The sequence below is a fragment of the Chelmon rostratus genome, chromosome 14 (genome assembly GCF_017976325.1).
Source record: "Chelmon rostratus isolate fCheRos1 chromosome 14, fCheRos1.pri, whole genome shotgun sequence".
NCBI classification, from domain to species: domain Eukaryota; kingdom Metazoa; phylum Chordata; class Actinopteri; order Chaetodontiformes; family Chaetodontidae; genus Chelmon; species Chelmon rostratus.
In genome coordinates this window covers 26,541,261-26,562,826 of record NC_055671.1, presented here as the reverse complement: position 1 = coordinate 26,562,826, position 21,566 = coordinate 26,541,261, and the positions used below count along the sequence as shown (strand labels likewise).

At 44.2% G+C, this 21,566-nt stretch overlaps 1 protein-coding gene across 1 annotated transcript; it reads right to left on the bottom strand.

Annotated features, from left to right (window-relative positions):
* csf1rb (colony stimulating factor 1 receptor, b) lies at positions 1–20,806 on the bottom strand. The gene is made up of 22 exons (XM_041951777.1): positions 20,751–20,806; positions 14,676–14,951; positions 13,511–13,804; positions 13,197–13,333; positions 12,957–13,119; positions 12,190–12,577; positions 10,316–10,431; positions 10,103–10,211; positions 9,797–9,978; positions 9,598–9,707; positions 8,367–8,493; positions 7,651–7,755; positions 7,443–7,553; positions 6,694–6,853; positions 5,003–5,076; positions 4,834–4,907; positions 3,498–3,620; positions 3,115–3,226; positions 2,680–2,779; positions 2,481–2,607; positions 1,871–1,964; positions 1–317 (listed from the first exon to the last, which is right to left on the bottom strand). The coding sequence occupies exons 1-22, from the start codon at positions 20,803–20,805 to the stop codon at positions 259–261; spliced, it is 3,096 nt and encodes a 1,031-aa protein (XP_041807711.1). The 5' UTR covers position 20,806; the 3' UTR covers positions 1–258.
* Positions 20,807–21,566: the final 760 nt, after the last annotated feature.

Genomic DNA, 21,566 nt, shown 5'->3' with positions numbered 1-21,566 from the left:
TAAAAAGTTACAGTTTGGTTTGTGGCTCATCAAAAAAAAAAAAACACTGAATAGTTTCAGTTAATAGTTTCAGAAATTAAATGTTGAGATTTTAATGAAAATGACGCAGAGTTCTGTTGGTGGTCTGGAAACAGTTGAAACGGTTTCATGTTGTCGCTGAATCTCTGAATCTTTTATTAAAGTTTCATTTTGAACCTCTTGATTACAGACAGTGGAAACAACATGAAAAATGAGAAACATTTTGATTGGACAAGATGATCAGGACAGCTGGTAGATATTCTTCATCACTGGCTCCTCCTCATCATCATCACGGTGCTCTGAGAGAATCAAGAGGAGGTGAAGTCAGGTTTCTGTTGTTTGTTTCACTAGCGTCTAGTCTGGTCTCGCACTTCCTGTTTTATTGTGAAACCCTAACTCTCCTCTCGTTTCAGACCCTTGACTTCCTGGTTTGTTTTCCCGCCTGTCTGATTGCGCGTTGGTTCACTAAGTTGGATTTAAGGAACCCTTATCACTTGATCCGCACTCAACAAGGGGATGAGTGGAAAAAGGGGTTTAACACCCCAAGCGGACACTACGAGTACTTGGCCATGCCTTTTGGATTAACCAACACACCAGCCGTGTTTCAGGCTTTCGTGAGTGATGTCTTAAGGGAATTCTTGAATGACTTTGTTTTTGTATATCTGGATGATATCTTGATTTTCTCCTCAGGCCTAACCTCTCACCAGAGACATGTCCGCCAGGTTCTGAGCGTCTGCTACAACATCAGTTGTACGTTAAAGCTGAATAGTGTGAGTTCCATGCACGCACTGTTTCTTTTTTGGGTTACATCATCTCTGAGAACAGGATTCAGATGGACTCCGAGAAGGTGGCAGCAGCAGCTGAATGGCCAGTTCCGGCCAACCGAAAGAAACTCCAGCAATTTCTAACTTCTACAGGAAGTTCACCCGGAACTTCAGCTCTGTAGCTGCTCCTCTCCAAGCTCTCACTTCCTCTAAGTCTTCTTTCCAGTGGTCTCCAGAGGCAGAGGCGGCTTTCCAGAGACTCAGAACAGCATTCACTTCCACACCTGTCCTCATCGTACCCGACCCGAGCAAACAATTTGTGGTGGAAGTGGATGCCTCCAATGAAGGGATCGGAGCAGTACTCTCTCAACGATCCGAGCGGGACAATAGAGTACATCCTTGTACAGTTATCCCCTGCTGAGAAAGGTTATGATGTGGGGAATAGGGAGTTGCTGGCAGTTAAAATGGTCCTTGAGGAATGGCGACACTGGCTGGGGGGGGGGGGGGGGGGGGGCAGCCTTTTATAGTATCTACTGATCACAAAAACTTCGAATACATAAAGAAAGCTCAAAGACTCAATGCTCGACAAGCCAGATGGGCTTAATTTTTTAGTTGTTCCGGTTTACACTGTCCTGACCGGGTTCTCAAAATACTAAGCCTGATGCCCTGTCCCGTCTTTACGAACCGGAACCGACAGCCAAGAAACCCGAACCCATCTTAGCACTGAACTGTGTGAGGAGTTTCTTGGCCAATAGAAAGAGGTGAAACGGGCCAGTGAGGGTAAAAAGTCACCGACAGGCTGTCCTAGCGACCGGTTGTTTGTACCGGGTCAGCTACAGTCACTGGTGGGCACACACACTTCCCTGCTTACCTGCCACCCGGGGGTTAAACGAACCCAGTTTGTAATCAGACAAAGATTCTGGTGGCCTAAGCTAGGAAAGGATGTGTTGGAGTACGTGCCTGTGAAGGAAAAGGCATCCCGACAGAGACCTGCGGGACTCATGCAGCCCTGGACGCACATACTGACTCTGGTGCCTTTACAAGTTAACTGTCTCCTAGCAACAGCTAATGTCATCCTGGTTAATTACCTCTCTGGCCACGCTCTTCTTCTCTCTTCAGTGAGTCTCCTCCTCTGACCTCCTCTTCCTCTTCTTCTCGGCACTCATCAATGTTCCTGTACAGCTGACGAGAAGAGAGGAAGAGAAACAATATGTTCACGCACCAAATGTGCTCGCAGGATGAAGTGGACATAAGTATGATACTTCATCCTGCGAGCACGTACACACAACACCTGGTGCAGTACTTCATTTCTATTTTCTTTGAGTATTCAACCTATACATACTTATTACATTTACTACTGTGCAATACAGCAAACACTGTTCTTACTTTATCCGTACCCACCATGTCCAGTTTTTTCAAAGCCATGTGCAATTATCTTCATTTTTTCCCCATTTGCAATCAAATGTTTTATAGTTCTGCAATATATACTTTCTCTAGTCCTTTTGTATAAAATACTGTATATACAGTCAACTTTTAATTTTGTATTTTGTATTTTTTATTCTCTAATTAGTCCTGCTATTACCTGCTGCCTGCAACATAAAGTCTTATCTTATCTTATCTTAAAAGTTCTCTGTTGAGAAGCCTGTCAGACGAAGCTGAGGGCACATCCCCGACAGTAAGTGTTTGATACGTCCTCACCTGGTCGCTGTGATGTGTTGATGTGTCATTGGTAGAGGGGAGGAGCCTGTCAATGAGCTGACCAATCATTTTAAAGGTTGGTCGGTCTGTTGGCTCCAAACTCCAGCAGAGCTTCATCAGCTGATACCTGAGAGGACAGGTGTCTGTTACATTCAAAATAACTTTATTAATTAAAGGGAATCTCTGTCTGTCTCCTCACATCTCTGCTGGAGCGAACTCTGGCTGATTCATGTGGCGGCCCTCTTTAATCATCTTGTAGAAGTTGGTATCCACGGCAACATTCGGGTAGGGACTCTTACCTGTACAGCAAAAACAAAGACACACACACAGTCAGAGGTGAGACGTTCAACACGTCCAATCAAAGAGCTTCAGCATTTGTTGCTGCGCAGATCATTTGTGAAGTCAGACGTGGATCTGACTGAGTGTGACATCACTCTGATGTCACAGTTCTGGATGTGGGTGACTCCATAACAACCACCACTGAGGATCATGGGTACTGTAGTATGTAGAGATATTTCGACGAATAAGACTGAACCACCTCTCGAGTATTTAACGTTGCAATCAGTAATCAATATTGACCAAAATCAGAGCCTTAATATGATTGGATGAGGTGATGTCATGTTGCCATGGTTACCCAAAGAGAAGATCTCCCACAGTAAGACTCCGTAGGACCAGACGTCACTTTGGACGGTGTAAACACACTGAAAGATGCTCTCTGGAGCCATCCACTTGACGGGGAGACGAGCCTGTCAGAATAAAATACACAGGAAGCAGAAGTCAGCGTTGACCTGAAACCAGCTTCTGTTTCACCTGAGTCTACCTGAAACTACAGTCAGAGAAACAGGGACAAGTTAACATTTCTGTTCTGGTGCCGAGTAATTCCTTTAATATTTCTATTTTCTATTTTAACGTTTATTTTTAAAACGTAAACAGCATTATCAGAATCAACAGTATCTGTGTCTCTGTGTCTCTGTTCCTTCAGGTGAAGGACGTTGACAGGTGAGTTTAAACTCTCACATTTCCCTGTACGATGTAGCTGTCGTCATTGCGGATGTCTCGGGCCAAACCGAAGTCGCAGATCTTTGCAACGCGATGATCAGTCAGCAGGACGTTCCTCGCAGCTACGTCTCTGTGGATACACTGACAGAGAGACAGACACGTGGACAGAGACGGGTGACAGAGAGAGAGACAGACAGGTGGACAGAGATGGGTGACAGAGAGAGAGACAGACGGGTGGACAGAGACGGGTGACAGACAGAGAGACAGATGGGTGGACAGAGACGGGTGACAGAGAGAGAGACGCGTGGACAGAGACGGGTGACAGAGAGACAAACAGACGGGTGGACAGAGACGGGTGACAGAGAGAGAGACAGACGGGTGGACAGAGACGGGTGACAGAGAGACAGACAGACGGGTGGACAGAGAAGGGTGACAGACAGAGAGACAGATGAGTGGACAGAGACGGGTGACAGAGAGAGAGACAGACGGGTGGACAGAGACGGGTGACAGAGAGAGAGACGCGTGGACAGAGATGGGTGACAGAGAGACAGACAGACGGGTGGACAGAGACGGGTGACAGAGAGACAGAAGGGTGGACAGAGACGGGTGACAGAGAGAGAGAGACAGACGGGTGGACAGAGACGGGTGACAGAGAGAGAGACGCGTGGACAGAGATGGGTGACAGAGAGAGAGACAGACGGGTGGACAGAGACGGGTGACAGAGAGACAAACAGACGGGTGGACAGAGACGGGTGACAGAGAGAGAGACGCGTGGACAGAGATGGGTGACAGAGAGACAGACAGACGGGTGGACAGAGACGGGTGACAGAGAGACAGAAGGGTGGACAGAGACGGGTGACAGAGAAAGAGACAGACGGGTGGACAGAGACGGGTGACAGAGAGAGAGACAGAAGGGTGGACAGAGATGGGTGACAGAGAGACAGACAGAAGGGTGGACAGAGACGGGTGACAGAGAGACAGAAGGGTGGACAGAGACGGGTGACAGAGAGAGAGACAGACGGGTGGACAGAGACGGGTGACAGAGAGACAGAAGGGTGGACAGAGATGGGTGACAGACGGGTGGACAGAGATGGGTGACAGAGAGACAGACGGGTGGACAGAGACAGACGGTTTGTAAGTGGAGGCTTGTTTTGCCGTTTTGTCAGGACTGATTTCAGTTTTTAACCATCGTAGCGAGGACATGTTTGCATTGTGGGGACACTTTGTCCAGTCCTCAGGATTCAGCTTTAAGATTGGACAAGGTGTGTGTGTGTGTGTGTGTATGTGTGTGTGTGCTTGTGTGTGTGTGTGTGTGTGCATGAGTGCGTGTGTGTGTGTGTGTGTGTGTTCTCACATTTCTGGTGGACAGGAAGTCCAGACCCTGAGTCACCTGGTGGGAAAACCTCATGAGGTCACTGACAGACAGACCTGAGAGACAGACAGACAGACATTAGACAGGTCTGAGGTCAGGGACAGAAATGACAGGTGTGTCCAGATATGTTCAGGTGAGTTCAGGTGTTTACCAAGGTGAGCTTGTCCAGGACTCAGAACCGGCTGCATTTCCTGATAGTCTGAACAGCATGAGATCCCGCTGTCACTGCAACACACACACACACGCACACATATGCACACACACACACACACGCACGCACGCACACACACACACACACACACACACACACAGAGACACACACACACACAGAGACACACACACACAGACACACACACACACAGAGACACACACACACAGACACACACACACACAGACACACACACACACACAGAGACACACACGCACGCACACACACACAGACACACACACACACATACACACACACACACTCACACACACACGCACACACAGACACACACACACACACACACACACAGTGACATAAGATTTACACCTGGGTGACATCATCACAGGTCACCTTGCCAAACTGCAGGTTATTATCAGCTCAGTATTCTTTAGGTAATAATGAACGACTGGACGTCAGCTGGCAGCCAATGAAGAAGCAGCTGATGAGAACGTGACCAGTGTTCTACCTGAACGTATGTAATGTTATCCACCTGTGCAGGTAACACGGATAAAACTCAGCCAATCACATCCTTTACTTTTGGAAAGAATCAACACTGCAGTGTAGAAATATTTCATTTAGATAACCAATAAAAGTATTTCAGAAGTAAAGAAAGCTAAAGCTAAAGCTAATGTCTCACTTCTCACAGGAAACAAAGGAAAGTAGAAAATGTTACAGGTGAGAAACTCAAACGATTTCAGGTGATTTGTCAGAACAGTTACTGCTTCACGTCCTATTGATCGACTAATTGTTTGAGCTCTAATTAGAAATAATGTTAGAAATACTCGTTGCTGTATTATCAAAGGTACAGCTGACCTGCTAGCTGAGGCCCAGTGGGTGAAAGGAGGAGGAGGAGGAGGAGGAGGAGGAGGAGGAGGATTAAGACAAATTCAGAAGTGAAACTCAACCCAGCAGTCAGCGGACAGCTGTTAAATATCTTCACTGTGATAATGATCATAATGAGGATGTCTGCTGATGATGATGGATAAAATACTAATACAAATACTAATAATACTAATAATACTAATAATACTAATTACTACAAATGATCAAGTTAAAATGTGTCATATATGCTCATCCAAAGCAACTTCCATACACCTCTGTAAATACCATAAATCTATCACTGTCAAACGTGTTCAAATATATTGATTTATCTTCATTTTTATTGGCAAATGCTAAAGTTTCCAATGAAAGCTGAAGCTTTAAGCTTCAGAATGCTTTAATTTCATGTGTCGATCGTCTCCAGAGGCGGAGAAATAAAGCTTTAGTGAAGTTTTTCAGACAACCCTCGTGTTTTAGGAGGTTCTGTTCAAACAGCCTGAACACGTTAAACTGAGCAAACTGTCAACAGATCTGATATCATGATGTTAATCTAATTAATCTAACTATCGTCTTTTCATTGAATGAACTTCAGGTCGATCTGCAGGACTTCTTGGTGTTACACTTGCTGAGATGAAACTAATATTCATCGAGTTTACAGTGAAATCAGAAGTTATTAACCTCACAGACGTTCTATCTCACTAATGAATTAATTAATGTGCAGGATGCAGGTGTGACATCACCCACAGAGTAATGAACTGTAAAGGTTATTTTTTATTGAACAAACAGATGTTCATGTAAAAATAAAAACTCCAGACCTCCTGAACCGGGCGTGCTGCGCGGCCGTGTTCTTATAGAACGCTTCGCCCTCTGTTTCATCCACGCTCAAAATAGATGCCATGAAGTCCTGAGCGTGAGCCCGTAGGAAGTTGAGCAGGTCGCCATGGCTACAGTACTCTGTGATCATCAACATGGGGCCTGAGGGGACGTAGAGAGGTCAAAGGTTAAAAAGATGATGTCAGATCAGGTGTGATTTGAGTGCTGATAGAAGGGATTCTCCCACAATGCACTGCACACAGGAGACAGAGGAGCTGCTCACAGCTGGAACATGTTCACATATATTGTGACTTACAACTACCAATTATCTTTATTATAGTTATTATAGTGAAAAACGTTCATCACAGATTTATTCTGTGTACATTCATCATTCAGATTTTCTTTCAGTATGATTTACAAACACAACGTACTCTGATGCTTAGCACACACACACTGAGGGCAACAGTTAGCCTGTAGTTTAGTTCTATGTTAAAAGACTCGAAGCAGCAGCTTCCTGTGTGAGGCTGCAGATGTACATTTTAAAAACTCCTCACATCTACATCGCTTCATTTTAAAACAATAACCTTCAACAATTTACTAAGAAAGCTGCTCACTGTAGTTTCCATCAAACAAACGGGGGATTAATCCACGTTTAGATCTCTGGCAGCAGATTTCTATGTCTGGCTGTTGGGACATGGTGGTAGTTTGATGTGAGTTAAATATTTGTGGTTAATATTAAAACCATCATCACCTCCTTGAGTGCAGGCGCCCAGCAGGTTTACGATGTTGTCATGGTAACCGAGGTGGCTCAGGATCTTCAGCTCTGACATCAGAGCTTCACGTTCCTCCGAGTGGGCGCTCGCTGTTCGTTGTCACATGAAACATAAATCTGTGTCATCACGATAACGTTTGGCACATGTTATGACGATGACAATGACGATGAAGGTTTGCAGACTGACGTTTGAGCATCTTCACAGCAACTCGCGTGACATCATTGTTGGTTCCCAGACCATACGCCGTTGCCTCGACGACCTTCCCAAACGCCCCTGACCCCAAAACAGCACCTGAGAGAGAAAGACTAACCTTCGGTCTGGAGGAAATCCCAACATAATTATTAACGACTTCACTGACTTTTATTTTGAAATGCTCGACTGCAGCTGGTCAGATCCTGTGATGTATGTGACCTCATCAAACCTTTTTATTACTTTACCAGTGTTTAACAATCACTTCATCATCCAGGCGTCATCAAGTGGTTTCTTTCTTTTCCATCACTTTTAATTTGCAGTTATTCACAATTATTTTCAGTTTCAATCTATTGATCTTTTTTTATTCTGGATACTTCTATATTGATGGGACTCTGAAAGACTCAGAAGGCGACCAGCGATTTCTATCATCTTGATCACGTCTCCAGAGCTGCATGAGCATGGACTGCAAATGGCAGACATCAGACAATGATGGGAGGTTCTCATTGAGAATGACTTCAACAATAAATTGATTTTTAAACATTTTATCATTTGATTTTCTGTTGATTATTGATTTTTTTTAACTGTTTCAGTGTTATCATTAGAAATTATAGTGATTAATCTAACTTCTTATCCTTATGTGCAGGACTAATGAGCTCAGTGAAATCCTGAACATTAGTATTACAGTGTTCTGCGTTCTCGCTCTCTCCTACCGAGGCGGAGTTTGTCTCGAGGGAACTCCCATCTGTAGTTGTACGGCAGCTGGGTGGGGTCAACAAAGGTGTAGTTGTTTCCGTCCGTGCTTTCGATGATCTTCCAACGAATCTCGTATTTGGGTTTCTAACAGAAGAAGTACAAACATGGCGATTGTGAATGAAGTTGTGAATGAAGCAGTGATGACTGAAGGAAACTTATCTGTCAGCTTCTGTGTGAACATCTTTAACGTGGAAATAATTGATCAGAAGCATTTTAAGAACTGGTGTCACATGTATGCAGATGACACCGTTATATATGCTCCTATTAGATGTGTTTCCACAAAGTTATCAAGAGACCTGCAATCTCAAACCGCATGAGCTGAAAAGTTTAACAATAAACATGCAGAAAAAAGATTAATTTGCATTCTTATTCCTTTCTTTATTTGACATGGAATGTTTATATTCCAAATTTACCAATGCAACGTGCTTATCACAGCTTCAGTTTTCAGAATTTTGTATTTAATGCAGTCATGATGTTTGTCAATGTTCAATGTGCCTTCAACCACCAGGGGGTGCCAGAGAACAGGTCGAGTGGGTTTTGAATGAGTAGAAGAATAACTTTCCTTATTGCTGACTTTAACACTTCGTAAAAAGAAGCTAGCAGTGTTAACATCAGAGAAATGTGCTGTAGCATAAAGGGCAAACAAAAGCTGCCTTGTTTTTATCGTAAAGTGCAGAAATGAAGTCACTCTGAACGCAACATTTAAATTGTGAGCAAGCTAAAAAAAACAAACAGTTTTTATTGCTGCAAAATGCTGCAGATGTTTTTAGCACTCTGATCTTTTCATGTAAGTTTCTACACACCTCTGAAGATGATCATCATGGAATTATAAATTTAAAGGAGCCGATGAGATTTCACCACTCCGATGACACGACATGTTAATACTGTATGTTGAATACATGTCTTGGTAGGACCAAGAGACAGGTTTTTAGCGTGTTTCGACAAGGTCTTTGTCCCAACAGTTATCCTGTTCCCAACAGTCATTATTTTGAACTCAGAACAGTCGTGAACAGAGGTTGTGTATTGTGACGTTTGTGGTCATTGTATTGTGTGTGTATTCTTGTTTTTGTTCTTTCTTGTTGGGTTTTGTGTATTTGCATAATTGTTCATCAGGTACATCATTGCAAACAATGACATCGGTCTATGAAGTACAGTGTGAATACTTTTATATACTATCAGTAAACGTACCTGTCTCCACTTGTAAAAGACGACCAATAAGAGCAGGAGGAGGACAGCAACAGCGCTCAGAGCTCCATTCAGAGCCGGCATGAAGAACTCTGGTGGTTCTCCTGCAGAACCTAAAAACACAGTTATCCAACAACACATCGTGTTCAGTCACATACGAGGTTTTTCAGAGAACCCAACATGTTTAGACTTGGACACTCACGAGGATTAAAGACTGTGCGAGACACTCCAACATGGTTGTAAGCGACACACTCCACAGTGACATCATCACCAGGTGACAGAGAGAGGGTCAGGTACGTCCTGACCTCCTCCACCTCCTCATCCTCCTCCTCCTGTGAGGTCACATCATCTGAGGAGACCTGATAGGTTGAGATGTCTCCACACCTGCAGAGAAGGTTTTGTTTTTGTTTTGTTGTTCAGACAGACAAATCATCAGGATGTTGTTAAACTATGCAGCCTGTAGGGGGCGCTAGTGGAACTTATCACGACACGTCTGGTTGGTACATACGTGCCCTTGACCCCGGGGCACGTGTACCAGACGAGTGCAGGAAGTGGATATCCAGAGCTGCTGCACATCAAAGAGTCGTTCTCCATACTAACGACAGCACTCGGAGAACCTGAAAGATACATTTCTTTAAGTATGAAGCATGATGAAGAGGAGGAAAAGGAGAAGAGCATGAATAAGAAAATGAAGAGGAAGAGGAGGTGAGAAGTTTCTTACTATAAATTCGGAGATCAGTGTTCTGTGAGCCGCTGAAGAATGAATTGGAGAAGTGGAACGAGTATCGACCTCGATCCTCCTGACGAACCCGGTGCAGCAACATGCTCGCCTCCAGCCTGCACATTAAAAACAGAAGCTTAATACCAACAACACAAAATTAAGTGCAACACCAACAAAACCGTGAGTGTGCACAAAGCTGCAGGGCCTGACGTCCCTGGGTGTAAAAATATGTGCCAACTGTGTCAACTGTGAGTGTTCAGAACAGCCTCCATCATCTCTACCTAAAACGCCTGCAGTGTCCAGTCTAAACAACCCCCGCCCTGTGGCCCTCACACCCATTCTCTAACTGATTCTCCAGAACTTTAAAGACTATATCCCAGCAGCCTAGACCTGCACCATCTTACATTCAGAACCAACAGATCCACTGAAGAGGCCCCCTCCACTGTCCTCCACTCAGTCTTCAGGGCCGTGAAAATACCAGCAGCTACAGAATGTTGTTCGTTGATTTCAGCTCGACATTCAACACAATGAGGCCAAACTGAACAGGCTGGGTCTGAGTACCACGGTCTGCAGCTGGATACTGGACTCACAAACAGACCCCCAAGGGTTCTGATTGGTGGTCACAAGTCCTCCGGTCTAGTGCTGAACACTGGAACCCCCCAGGACTGTGTGCTCAGCCCCCTCCTGTTCAAACTGGACACCCACGACTAAAACCCCGACAGGGAGAGAACTCTGCTGTGAAGGACGAAACCACCATCATCTGCTGTACTTCAACCAAAGATGAGGATTCACATGAGGAGGAACTGAACAGTCCTACAGAGGGGAGCACAGAGAACAACCAACGAGCTGATGGGTGATTTTAGGAAACAGGAGGTGAAGACACACATCAGAGGAGCTGAGGAGGAGCAGCTCCACAGTTTCAGGCTCCTGGGAATCACAGAGAGCTGTCCTGGTCACGTCACATCTGCTCCTGGTACAGAAAACATCTTGACTGGTAACAGGACAAACTGACATGGTTTGTGGACGGCCCAGGACAGGAGGACTCTGCGGCAGGTGATTAAAACCAGCCAGAACATCACTGGTACCATCTACTGATCATCAGTGAGGTGAGGTGTCTGCACAGAGTCCAGAGGACACAAAAGACACACCAGCTACAGTCTGTTCACCTGCTGCCTGACAGAAATACAGCAGAATCTAATGATGGACCGCCAGACTACAGAGTATCTGGACCACCAGACTACAGAGCATCTGGACCACCAGGCTACAGCGCAGCTAGACCACCAGACTACAGAGCTGTGGGGCCACCAGACTACAGGGCTGTGGGACCACCAGACTACAGGGCTGTGGGACCACCAGACTACAGAGCTGTGGGACCACCAGATTACAGGGCTATGGGACCACCAGGCTACAGGGCAGCTAGACCACCAGACTACAGGGCTGTGAGACCACCAGGCTACAGGGCAGCTAGACCACCAGACTACAGGGCAGCTAGACCACCAGACTACAGGGCTGTGGGACCACCAGACTACAGCGCAGCTTCTGTCCTCGGGCTGGAACACAACCACAGTCCAATATCAATAATCATGTTGTCATTTGTATTTGTGTGCTGCAAAAGGGACAACAACTAGCATGTTGTCACACAACCCTGTGTTAATGAATGACAAATTAATTAACCTTGTACCTTAACAAACACTGTCAGCAACACTACTACCTTAATAAACCTGAACACCAGTACCACCTTAACAAACTTTAAAACCAAAAATGACACCTTAACAAACTGGAACATGAAACATACTGCCTGAACAAACATATATACTATACTATACTATAGTAAAACTCTCATTATGCTATCCTGTAGCTTGTAGCATGCTAACCTGTAGCCATTAGCAGTGTAGCTCTCCCTGTACACCGTGGTGTTGTTGTTGTTGATGTGTGTTGGTGTTGTCCAGCGCTGGTTCCTGATTTGAGGATATGACTCTGTCACAAAGGTCAGCATCACATCTTGACCTTCGTACACCTCCACTGTGCTGCTGCCGTTAACGTTAGCACTGCTAACCCCTTTCATATCCATTACTTTGGTGCTAACATTACTGATAATTTCCCAGTTCACTTCCAGTGAGCTAATGTTAGCTTCTGGCTCCCCATGCACCTTCATTGACTTGCTACTAATGTTAGGAACAAGGTCCCCATCGACCTCTTTGGTCTTATTGTCTGTGTTAGCATGTGACATCTGCTTCAGGTAGACCCTCAGGTAGGGACCATCTGGTGAGGAAGAAGGGGAGAGACAATACATTTTACTCTACAATCAATCTGTCCGTCTTCATGATGAGGCTAATTTGGTGAATCTTTACAGTGAATCTTGTGCAGTTACTATCTCGTTCTCTCAAGTAGGACTGTGACGTTAACCGCATGACCACAATACTGCAGCCATGTGATGCATGTCACCATAAAACAACGAAGAAAAGCATGCAGCCGTACTCTCAAGCTATTATCTAACTGACACATTGTTTTTTTGAGTTTCCACCATTATTTCCAGGTTAATACTATGCAGTTCACACAAAGTATTATCTTGCTCCCACAACTTATTATGTTGTCCACTAAGCTAAGTTCATTAGCTTGTGTTCTCACCAAAGTTTCTTACCCAGAACTCTGAGTTGTGTGGTTGCCGTGGCGACTCCAGCTTCATTGACAGCAGTACAGGTATATGTACCGCTGTGTGTCCGATTGACAGCAGAGACTGTCAGAGTGCTGTTGATGTAAAGGCGGCGGTTGCCATAGTGATGGCTGACGGTGACGTTCAGTGTCTGAGACAAACCAAACACCCAATCAGTATCAAAACAGGAAGCTTTTCAGGAGTAAAGACACACAGGTGACCTCTGACCTTTGTGTTCGGGTGTGTCCAGGTGAGGTTGTAGAAGTGGGAGGGGTTACTGGTCAAACAAGTGACCTCAAACTTCTCTCCTTCCAGACGGACTAATTTATCCTGACTGACAGACAAGGAGGGAGGCTGGCTCAACCCTGCAGACAGGTAGACAGATGGAAAGGTAGACAGACAGAAAGGTAGACAGACAGGTCATTTGAGAGATAAGTAAAATGGAAATGAGATGAACAAAGATAGGCAGATGGTTTCCCTGGGGACCACCAGCAGGTCGACCAGTGGATAGACAGGTGTACAGACAGGCAGACAGGTCTTACTGGGGACGACAAGCAAGTCAACAGGTCGGGATGTGAACATCCTTCCATCCTTCCAGCCTGAACAAACATAGCGTCCATTGAATGACCTCTGCAGGTCTTGGATCAGGGCTCCTCTCCGCCGGTCGATCGTCACGTTCATGCCCGGAGGCAGGCCACGCCCACCGCCCTCAGAACGGAGGGTGAGGTTGGTGACAGACGGGTCCGTCAACAGACATCTGAACAGGAAGTCATATCCCTCTTTGACATCAGGGCGGCTGCGAGGTGTGACAAACACACTGGAGGGGTCAGCCGGGTCTGAGAGAGAGGGGTAATAGGTGGATAGAGGTCATTTTTAGAAGATGATGAAGCTTCTGATAGCAGCAAGTGAGTCATGAACATTTACCACTAATAATCTAAAGCTCTTATTCCAACAGAAACAGGAAACAGATCAACCAAAGACACATGTTTGCCAGATGTTCCTCTTTTGGTTGGGGTGGAATTTGGAGGCATGGTATTGTTTCTCGTAAATGAACTGAAGAGTTGCCTGTGAATATTCTCATTCATCCAGGTCATTGTAAGCTTTAGGGCATTCAATCGTTCGCAACTGGACCTCGTCCAGTTTGTCTTAGAAGACGTTTCGCCTCTCATCCGAGCAGGCTTCATCAGCTCATGCGCACCAGACCAGATAGGACAGCTCTAGTCCAATGAAATGGTGTTCGGTTGAACTGAAGAGTTGACTTCATTCTGAGTTGGAATATCTGAAATAGACACTTAGATTGTGTCTATCTATTATAATCTTTAGTTTTGTTGTACTGACTCACAAACATTCCACCTTTTCATCGATGGACTTCTTATCACTCATCAACAGAAGGTTTGTGCTTTTTAATTCTCTATGTTTTTGTTAGATTTCACCATGAAAAGCCCCCCAGACGGCAGAGTGCTAAGAAACTTGTCTTTTAGAGATTTTTTGTAGCCTGTACTTTGTACTTGTAAAATCAAAAGGAGGCAGCCCAGTTTTCCTCTCTTTTCTCTCTTTTCATCCTTTGCTCAGAAGGACTTCGTTGTGATGTCACAGAGCCTCAGAAAGGACTCAAGGCTCTGGGGAATGTATCTGCAGGTCCAGATGGAGAACATTTGGATTCAGCTATCTGATTTAGGCAGGAGCCATGGCCTCTGCTAATCGTACCTTTGACATATAGGTGGATCCAGGTGTCCAGGTGTTCCAGGCTCCGGTCGGTGTACCCACAGCGGTACGTCCCAGTGTGTCTGGGGTCTGGCCTTGTTACCTTCAGCGGATCCACCAGATTGTCCAGGTACAGCAGACGGAACGCAGTACTGGACCAACGGACAAAACCTTCACCATGACAAGTGAGGGTGAAGGTGGAGCCGGCAGTTAGAACCACCTCGGTTTGGTTTGGCAGGAAGTCGGTGTTCAGACGGATCCGTGGAGGTCCAGGAAGATCTGAAACAGTAAAATCAGTTCAACAACTCTGAAACAACAAACAGACAACACCTGACCACACCCACCTGGGAAGATGTGTGTGGTCTCAGGTATGGATCACAACTTCAGCCAAACCAAAGAATATACTGTCGCACACACACATGTATGTTCTTTCCAGATGTGTCTCAACACATCGTTTTCCTTTAGTGAAATATCTTTTGCTGAAGTGGCATCTCACTGAACACAGAAATCGTTTCCCGCTCTCTTCACTTTTTCAACATTAGTTTGAAATGTTGTACAGAGTTGAGTTGGAGTCAATATCAGCTCCTACCAGCTGTGCTTCTGTTCCACCACAGGAAACCAAACCAGCCAATTGGTTGTCAGAGGAAATCTGCATAAAGCTGACCCCCCTCCACCACACTACACCACCTGAGCAGCAAACACAGTTAGAGACGACTTCTTGTTTTGTTTGTGTGTTGGCGGGTGTTTTGGAGAACGCTGCTATGAATAGCATGTTTAAGGCATTTTAAAAAAGCAACAGCCAACAGAGAAGCTCCAACAACCGACCAATGGCGTAACTTCGTTGCTTAAAGGGCCATGCAGTACTGAGTAATACTACTGTAATACATGGTAATACCTTAGCACCCACTGTACCACTACTACTACACAGAAACACTACCACTGGATGGATGATAGAACATAATTTTATTTAACAGCAAAGAAGAAGCAAACAAAAGAAAAGACAAACAACTGGTCACAAATGAAAATCAAGGAAATCTGGAATTATAACATTTTTTTCTGTAAATTTGAAATCAACCTCACCTGTTTGTTGCTATGATGTCAGCAACAGGTGAGAAAGACAACACCTGTTTACTTGTTCTTGATTTGATGAAACATTGTATTATACTGAAGCTATTTTCTGATCTTTAATCTAAGAAAAACAAGTATTAATGCTGAAATGTGATCGACAGCAAGTTTAAATCGATCAGTGTGCTGATTTTCATTAATTAACGGAGTGATTAATAATTATCAATCTCACTGGTTCACTGTTATTTAAAAACAATCAAAATTATTGGACAGCTCGACAAGAACAAATTAACCTCATTGGTTTAGAACATATTCCACGGTCAGTACAGATGGAAGATCTCATTGGCTGCCTGTGATTCTCAGAGCATCTCATTGGCTGGGAGCAGAGATTTGTGGCGCCGCATTAGGTTTCTTGGTGATTTCCTGCAGCTGCATGGCGATGCGGGATGTCTGCAGGAGTAAAGCCTGATGGTTTTCAACCAGGAGACTCTGGTGACGAGCCACATTCTGCAGATCCTGGATCTGCTGGGAACCCTGAGGCCACAGAACACAGGTTAGTTCAGATGAGATGTGACCTGTAGACGATGAGTAATGAACTCAGGCAGATTATTGATCATAGAGACCTTCTCCCCTTGAAGACTGGAAGTGAGACTGAATCTGAAATAATCGTTCTGACGTTCTGACGTGGAACGTTCAGCATGCCAAACAATCTGACCATCCGAAACTAAACCTGAATCAGACTAAACTAAACATCTTAATGTTCTCCAAGCTAAACTACACAAACCAGCATTCCCCGCACGGTGAGCAGTTTGACCACATCAGCCCCGCCTAACATGAATAAAACTAAGCCTAAACTAAACTGAACCTCGTCTAAACTTTATTTAAACTGCACTGAGATAAGATAAATAAAATCCTAACTAAACTAAACGAAACAAAACTCAACCCACCTGAGTTCCCAGCATGCCAAGCAGTTGGACCACCTGGGCCTGGCCCTTGGCTACCTCCTTCTGGACCAGGACCAGCTGTTTCAGCAGATCCAGGACCTCCTTCTTCCACGGCGCCTCCTGCTGCTGATCCTGGACCAGCTCTGACTGCCGGTATGGGATGTCCAGGTTCAGACCAGTGGGGTCGATGTCTGACTGGACAGGTGACTGGGCGGCGCCCATCGTCATGGCAGCAGGTGGGTTGCCATGGTGATTACCTGCAGTGAAGACGACTGAAGTCAAAAACTTCAGTTTTCACACTCACGTTCCTCTGATTTTCAGAACAAAGGTCCTGTGAAATTATGGTTAAAGGGGGGTGAGGGGGGTGTTTGTTTTATTTGACAGGTGTCTCAACCAACCATGTTTTTTAGAGCTGTGTGTGGACACGAGGCTCGTGTGCCTGGGTAGTTGTGCCCAGAATGAGTCTCGTAGTCTCAAAAGGAAAATGTTGCCATTGTCTGTTTCCAAAGAAACGTTAAATATTTACCGATCATGTGTAACTAACGTCATACCAACAACACAGGGATTTGAAAACAAGGGAAATGTTCCGGTGCCCCGCTCTGGGCTGTCCCACCACCTTACCCCTGTCCAAATAGGCAAATCACCACGAAGCAACCACCTGCTTTAAAATATCAGAGGACTGGGTTAACTAGTCCTGAGGTGGCTCCTGTTCAAGCCTTTTCATTGGTGATTAAATCAGGTATTTTAAGCCAAAACAGGATCTCTTCTGACCCCTACCCCAGGCGTAACCCAAATCAGACCTTAACTACAGCGCTGTCACAACTAAGATTACAACATGTTTGAATATAAAGAAACGTAGTTTCAGCATATCTGTGGTTTGCAGAAACCTACAATATCAATATTTATTATGTGTGTGTGTGTTTTACTGTGTGTGTTACTGTGTGTGTTACTGTGTGTATGTGTGTGTGTGTGTGTATTACTGTTTGGCAATAGCTTGGCTATTAACTGAACTCACATGTCCAGTTTTAGCTGCTCTGCACTGACTTCTTGTAACATTCAGAACTGGTTTTGAGGTCCTCCTCCTGGATTATCGGTGGTGAACCTGTGTCTGGACTTTTGGAGGTTATGCTTGTTCAGTGGCGTGCACAGACTTTTTGAAGGGCAGGGGCGGAAAGGAAAAAAAGGGCACATATAGCGTGTCCTCGCCACAGAAGAGGGCACTTTAGCACGCGTTTTGGCTCCCAGGGGGCACTTTAGAGCCCCCCCCCCCCGTGCACGACACTGTGCTTGTTTGACTCAGAGGCGCCGCTGAAAGTGGCTCCACACAAGGCAAAATACTTTCTGCCTTCTCGCCTTTGTTGTCATCCTTCTTTTCTCTTATTTTTAATATTATCAAGTTGGTTTTATTTTATCTTATTTTACATCAATTTGCCATCTGTTGAAAGGGTACAAAGCCCACACTGGTCGGGAGACCAGTGATTTCAGGATTAGATTTGCTTTAATCTTTATCACCTGGATGCTCTGTATGTATGAATAAACACATCAGGGGGCCTTTTATGAACTAACTACCTGGAGAATGTTGACAGAGCAGAACTCTATTGGATGTCTGTCCAGGAAGTCACCTGTAAAATGTGCATCACCTCTTTCATAACGGTGTGAAGCTGGTCAGGTTGCAGCCGCTGTGTTCTCCTGTGTGCATCGCTGCACTTCTAGAGTAGTCGGCGATTACCTCGGGATCAATGTTAGTGTTATTGATCTCCATTCACATCATGTGATGACTAAATCTGTTAATTACAATGCCATACAGGTTCTGGGGCCTCTGCTGCTGTGCTGTTCCGCTCTTCATCCAAAGGACTGATCGTTTCTTGACAAACTACAAAAAGCTTTTGAATAGCGCACAGATGTACGCAGCCATTTCCTCCTTCACAGCAGAGCCCGTTTCCTCCAGGTCTGCGTGGCTCTTTCTTCGGAGGAGACACAGTTTGTTGCTCAATCTTTTCACAGTGCTGATTCTGACAATGTGACGCTGATCATCTTTAACATTGTGAAACCTCAAAAATAACCCTTTCTTCTCACATTTCACCTCTAAAGAATCAAATAAAACTATGACTATTCTCATAATATTATGACTTCGTTCTCAAAATATTACAAATGTTGTCTTGAAATCTCATTTTCTTTATCTCAGCGTGGCTGGAATCAAGAAATATTATGTTCCAATATTTTAATAGAGACGTTGATTATTTTATTTTATACCTGTGTAAAGAATCGTTTCACATTAATGACCAGCTGTTTTTATTGTGTGTGTTTTTTTGTCCGTAAATATAAATCTGATGTCTAAAATCTGTTTTGATATTTCATGAGTATACAAACCTCGTATCTCCACAGTTTGTCTTTTCGGGAACAGGATGACACTGTTTATTAACAGATTAAAAATAGAAACATGTCCTGATTTATGATGTTTAAGATGTTGGAGGACACAGAGTCGAGCAGGAAGTTCATTTGTCACATGGTCAGTGCTGAGCAGGAAGTTCATCTGTCCAGGTGAGTTCACACCTGAAACACCTGACACTTTCAGAATAAGTGCAATACTTGATTATCAAAAAATGTTATTTTAATTTTATCATATGTTATTTTAGTTGTTGATGGTATGAACTGTTTTATTTGAGATTTTAATCTTATTCTCAAACTGACTGAAAACATGAACATATGAGGTTTTTATACCGACAGAGTTTTGTTTTGCAGAAAGTCCGACAGTGGAGAGGTTTGAGTGTTGGGGGGGGGTCGGTGTGTTGAAACCTCAGAAAGTCAGGAAACACATTTTGTACCAGAGACCACACACACACACACACACACACGCACACACTGGGATTGTGTGTGTGAGTGTGTGTGTGTGTGTGTGTGTGTGTGTGTGTGTGTGTGTGTTGGAAGGGCCTCTTTTCTTCCACTTCCTTGTCTCACTTCTTCTTTGTTGAAGACTCTGTTGGAGCAGTGAAGGAACATGTTGCCACGGCAACACGTTCACATCCACTCCACAACCGCCTCGTAGTAGAAGAAGAAGAAGAAGATTACAGGAAGCAGCAGGAGTTATGGTTTTATATTAAAGTTCCTTGTTGTTCTCAGAGGAACGTTCTTCATCTGTTTGTTGCTTTTGTTCGTTTTCAGTTGTTGGATTTTATATATTTATATTTATTATATTCTGTATTTTCACACATGCTCAGTCCTGATCACTTCATTTCATATTGATCTCTTCATCTGATTAAGATCATTGTAAACTGTTTTTGTGTTGTCATGATGTCAGAAGGTTACATGTTTTCTTTATCAATAATAGTTTCTATGTTAGAACGTATGTATGACATCACCTCCTGACTTTCCTCAGAAATAGCTGATTCATGAAGAACCTTCAGAGGAACTGTTCTGCTTTTAGCTCCCTTCTGTTGTTATTTGTGCTTGTATTTGTAATATTTCGTTTTACTGTCATATAAGTTGTATTTTTTATTGAAATCACAAACGGAAAATTTAACACACGCACAGAAACGTATTTCTTTGCTAAACGAATGTGCTTGCTATTGAATTAATAACATATCTCACAGGAGATGTTATATTCTGAATGACTGATATTACAATTAAACTCAACTTTACAGTTGATTTATGGACACTGGTGTCTGCACAAAATGAATAATATCAACTTATTTTTATTGAGAGAAAAGTCGACTTTTATTCTGAAAGTCAATACATAAACAGTTTCAACTTGCAACTATTAATGAACTTTTACTTTCTGCTAATTACAAGAATGAAATTGTTTATAAATGTTACGGATGGTTTTAGCATTTTAACTGTTAGCTGTTATTGGGAGGCAATTATCGGTCATTTATTGACACAGATACGAGGTTTGCATGTGACAGCAGTTCGTCTTCATTAATACTTAATGACATGAATCGCTCATTATTGATAAAAACCATTAAAGTCTCCATTAGTCACTGTGTTTAGTTTCTGTCACAGATGAATGAAGATAATTAACATAACGAATTAATTAATGAAACAAACAGTAAACAAATGTTTGTTTTCTGACCTTCAGCAGAGCAGCAGCTGAGGCTGATCAACAGCAGCAGAGAATAAACCTCCATCTCTCTCTGACGGCTGTCCAAGTCTAACTTCCTCACTGCCAGCAGCAACTAGACCCCACCACTTGACTCCACCCACAGCCCCCAACCACTTGACTCCACCCACAGCCCCCAACCACTTGACTCCACCCACAGCACCCTCCACCCTGTCTCTGTCTTCCCTTATTTCCTGTCTGATCTCAAACATAAACAAACATCATCCAACATAAACAAACATCATCCAACATAAACAAACATCATCCAACATAATCATCATCAATCACTGACCCCGTCCAGCCCACGCAAACCACCCCCTTTGTGCAGGGTGCATCATTCCAGCATCATGTGCTCTGATGGACCCACCAGACAGTGACCTCAGTGGGTAGAATCATTTGGAGGCGTCGGCCTTTTCTCTCTCAGGTGGCTCATTATAGCCACCTGAGATTATCACTTAGTTCATACCACCACCTTCTGACGAAACGACGTTTTGCGTAGCCTGGTTTATTCGCTCCGAACCAACACTGGAAACACCGTTAATGAGGAGACTGGAAGGCTGGAGGTTTAATGTCAACACTCGTTTAATCCAGAGTGGAGAAGTGATGTGCTGCTCATGTATGATGAGCAGCCAGACGCAGTATTACCTGAAGGACATCCACTTACCTGAAGGACATCCACTTACCTGAAGGACATCCACTTACCTGAAGGACATCCACACACGCACATTTCCTGCTGTGCTTAGAAGCTTTTTACAGAATCCTAAAGCATCAGATGTTCACACACTTCAA

Excerpts from the sequence above, each read along its gene's own strand:
- csf1rb (XM_041951777.1), bottom strand. The coding sequence starts at position 20,805 with ATGGAGGTTTATTCTCTGCTGCTGTTGATCAGCCTCAGCTGCTGCTCT. Across the intron at positions 13,805-14,675 it reads GATCCACCTATATGTCAAAG|ACCCGGCTGACCCCTCCAGT; the intron begins GTACGATTAGCA and ends CCTCTCTCTCAG. Across the intron at positions 3,227-3,497 it reads GCTACATCGTACAGGGAAAT|GCTCGTCTCCCCGTCAAGTG; the intron begins GTGAGAGTTTAA and ends TTATTCTGACAG.